We start from the raw sequence: 3953 nt of genomic DNA, 5'->3' as shown, positions 1-3953 counted from the left end.
TTCCGAAGAAACCTGGACCCGGAACAAAACGAGAGATATGTAGTCGAGTTGATAAACAAAGAGCCTCAGAGCTTGGCAGCTGCCTATGCCATGACCGCAAAATTCATTAAGGAGACCGACGTACTCCAAGCGATGAGGATGACCCGGCAGGGTAGCTCAAAAGGGAAATAGGTCGAGGACAGACCTAGAAAAGAATATCACCAGGATAAGAAATTCAAACCAGATAGGCAAACCAACTTCAACCAGCATTCAGGTTCCAGGAGAACCAACCAACCAAGATCCGGGTCTAGAAGCGACCCTGGTCCAAACAAAGCAACCAGGGAACCAAAACCAGAACCTGAGTGGACTCCTCTCAACAGGTCCCGCGAGGACATAGTCAAGGAAGTCAGGGACAAACCCTTTTACTACGCCCCAAAACCTATGCAAACTCCTCCAGAAAGCTGACCCACCAACAGACACTGTGACTATCATGGCACCCATGGTCACAAAACTGAAAACTGCATATCCCTCAAGTACTTTATTGAAGAGCAGATCAACAAAGGAAACATGGGGCAATACGTAGCTCGGAACACGACTGACAAAGCAGGAGGATCTGGGAAACAGAAGAACATTGTCAACGTAGTGCTGGGCGGATCCTGTTCTCCTCCTCCCAGCCCGGATTCCTGTCAAGAAGTGATGTCCATCCAGGCCTTCCTCGAACAGGTGATTTCCTTCAACAGCAAGGATTTCGAAGGAGTCACCCGGGGTCACAATCAAGCCCTGGTAGTAACCCTGGATATGGCCGAAAATGAAGTTAGAAGGATCCTGGTAGACAACGGCTCTTCAGCCAACATTCTGTTCAAACACACCATGGATCGAATGCAACTAGGGAGTATCCGGAAGAACGACTACAGGGAGGATCCCTTATATGGATTCGGGAACAGCATTGTCCCGGTCCTGGGCACCCTCTATCTCCCGGTCCGATTCGGAACTCTCCCGAACCAAGTCACCCATGTAATCAAGTTCTATATCACAGATACGCCCTCCTCTTACAATGTGATCATCGGCCGCCTAGGCCTGAACAAGATTGAAGCTATCACATCCATCCCACACCTGAAATTCAAGTTCCCAACCCCGTTCGGGGTAGGGGAAGTCAAAGGGGATTCGGCAACAGCCGGGGTGTGTTACAGCCAAGCCTTGGTCATGGCGGAAACACATTTGGACAAAAAGAGAAAGGCGACCGTTTTCCAAAAACAAAGAAGCAACAAAAAACATCGACCTTACCCGAAAACAAATTCCAAAGGGGAAGTCCAGGTGATCGACCTCGACCCGGGTAACATTGACCCGGGAGCAGCCAACCATGATCCAGGACAAAACAACCAGAAAGCAACCATGAACTCGGCTCAAAATTTTGTTGAAAAGAACACTGACGCCCGGATCCAGCAAATGATCTCGGCACAAGAATTAACCAAGGTCGAAGCTGCGGTCGAAACCGAGTCTGTCCTGATCGAGAAAGACAACCCGGCAAGGAAAGTCAAAATTGGGAAAGGCCTGGATACTGTTTTTAAAGAGGAACTCATCCAACTACTCCGGAACTATGCAGATGTCTTTGCCTGGAGCCCGGACGACATGCCCGGGTTGGATGAATCACTAGCAATGCACAGTCTAGACGTAGATCCCAAGAAGAAGCCTGTCAAACAAAAGCGAAGAAATTTCACCCCAGAATGGCAGAAGGCGATAGATGAGGAAGTTGGCAAGCTAATGAAGGCGGATATCATATGTGAGATCAAATACCCGGAATGGCTAGCAAATGTAGTCATGGTTAAGAAAGCAAACGGAAAGTGGAGGATGTGTGTCGATTACACAGATTTGAATGCTGCATGCCCCAAGGACCCTTATCCTCTACCAAGCATAGATCAGCTTATTGATGCCACATCAGGGCACCTGATGTTAAGCTTTATGGATGCTTTCTCCGGGTACAATCAGGTTAAGATGAACCCAGCAGACATAGCCAAAACAGCTTTCATAACCCATCGGGTAGTCTATGCCTACAAACTGATGCCTTTCGGATTAAGGAACGCCGGGTCCACATACCAGAAGGCGATGAATGAAATTTTCAAAGACCAACTTGGAAGAAATTTGGAATGCTATGTTGACGACATCATCTCCAAATCCACATCCGTCCCGGGTCACATTGCAGACCTCAAGGAATGTTTCGAAAACATGAGGAGGACCAAACTGAAGCTTAACCCGGACAAATGCACCTTCGGAGTAGAGGCTGGAAAATTTCTGGGGTTTATGGTGAGTAACCGGGGTATCGAGGCCAACCCGGAGAAGATCAAGGCAGTCCAAGAAATGCAACCACCTCGGACTCAGAGGAAAGTTCAAAAGCTAGCAGGGTCCTTGGTAGCACTACGAAGGTTTGTCTCCAAACTTGCTGAAAGATGTCTACCTTTCTTTGAATTGTTAAAAGGGGCGAAAAATTAGAAATCAGTACAGTGGAGCCCGGATTGCCAAAGAGCCCTCGATGAGATTAAGACATATCTGTCCAAACCTCTGATCCTGACAAAAGCCTTACCCGGAGAACCCCTATACCTGTCAGCTGGTCCCTTTGCTGTCGGGGCAGCTTTAATCAGGGAAGAATCCAGACAACAGAAGCCTGTCTACTATGTCAGCCAAGTCTTGAAGGATGCGGAGACCATATACCCCAACTTAGAAAAATTTGCATTTGCACTAATCACCGCATCCAGGAAACTCAGACACTACTTTCAAGGAAGAGAGATCAGGATTGTCACAAACCAACCTTTGAGGAAAATCATTCACAAACCAGACATCTCCGGGAGACTAGTGAACTGGGCAATCGAGCTTAGCCAGTTCAGCCTAACATTCCTACCCCGGACAGCAGTCAAAGCCCAGGTCCTGGCAGATTTTGTAGTGGAATGCAACTTTCCAGAAAATCAGACAACTCCCATGGAAACTGAACCAGAAGCCCCGGTAGAGTCTAACCCGGAGTCTTGGATACTCCACGTTGATGGCTCCTCAACAACCGAAAGATCAGGAGCCGGGCTAATCCTGAAAAGCCCGGACGAATTCGTCATCAAAACGGCGATCTCCTTCAACTTTGCAGGAACCAACAATCAAGCGGAGTATGAAGCCCTGTTAGCAGGATTGAAGTTGGTCCGGACCCTGTCAATCCGGAACCTCACCATCTACAGTGATTCCCAGATCGTGGTCTGGCAGACAAATGGAGAATACCTTGCTAAAGACCCGATTCTAACCAAGTATCAAGCCTTGGTGAAAAGCTATCTTACTCTGATTCCCGGGTTCAAAATCTTGCAAGTCAACAGGGAAGAAAATGCGGAGGCGGACAACCTTTCCAGGTTAGTCCAAAATTCAACGGACCTGGATAGCTGGGTCTATTTCGAAGAATTGCACAAGCCAACAATAGAACAAGAGGGAATTTTTGAAATCAACAACGACCCTACCTGGATGACTCCCCTGAGCAACTACACAGAGAAGGGAGAGTTACCCGAAGACAAAGGAAAAGCTCAAAGACTGAAGGCTAAGGCAGCCAAGTTTTTCGTAGAAGGCGGGATCCTGTTTCGCCGAACTTACTCAGCCCCGATCCTGAAATGCATTGGTCCAGAAGAATCCGAGTACTGCCTAAGGGAAGTCCACGAAGGAATTTGCTGAGACCATATGTCAGCCAAAAGCTTAGCCTACAAGATTATCAGACAAGGATACTATTGGCCGACTATCCACCAAGATGCTATGGAATTCGTAACGAAACGCAAATATTGCCAATTGTTCAGCAATGTACCCCGGGTAACCCCTGTCCTACCTTCATCAGTTTTATCCCCGATCCCGTTTGCTGTATGGGGCATAGACATCATGGAACCCTTCCCCCGGGCTAAAGGAGACCTCAGGTACTTTCTCGTCTCCATTGACTATATGACCAAGTGGGTCGAGGCCAA

The 3953-nt window shown here is 48.0% G+C and overlaps 1 protein-coding gene across 1 annotated transcript; it reads left to right on the top strand.

Annotated features, from left to right (window-relative positions):
• The first annotated feature begins 546 nt into the window (after nt 1–546).
• Nucleotides 547–3672, top strand: LOC108223256 (uncharacterized). Its single transcript, XM_017397416.2, has 2 exons — nt 547–2385; nt 2467–3672. The coding sequence occupies exons 1-2, from the start codon at nt 547–549 to the stop codon at nt 3670–3672; spliced, it is 3045 nt and encodes a 1014-aa protein (XP_017252905.2).
• The last annotated feature ends 281 nt before the right edge of the window (nt 3673–3953 follow it).

The sequence above is a fragment of the Daucus carota genome, chromosome 4 (genome assembly GCF_001625215.2).
Source record: "Daucus carota subsp. sativus chromosome 4, DH1 v3.0, whole genome shotgun sequence".
NCBI lineage: Eukaryota > Viridiplantae > Streptophyta > Magnoliopsida > Apiales > Apiaceae > Daucus > Daucus carota.
The sequence above is the reverse complement of the archived record's forward strand: the minus strand, read 5'-3'. Positions and strand labels throughout refer to the sequence as shown.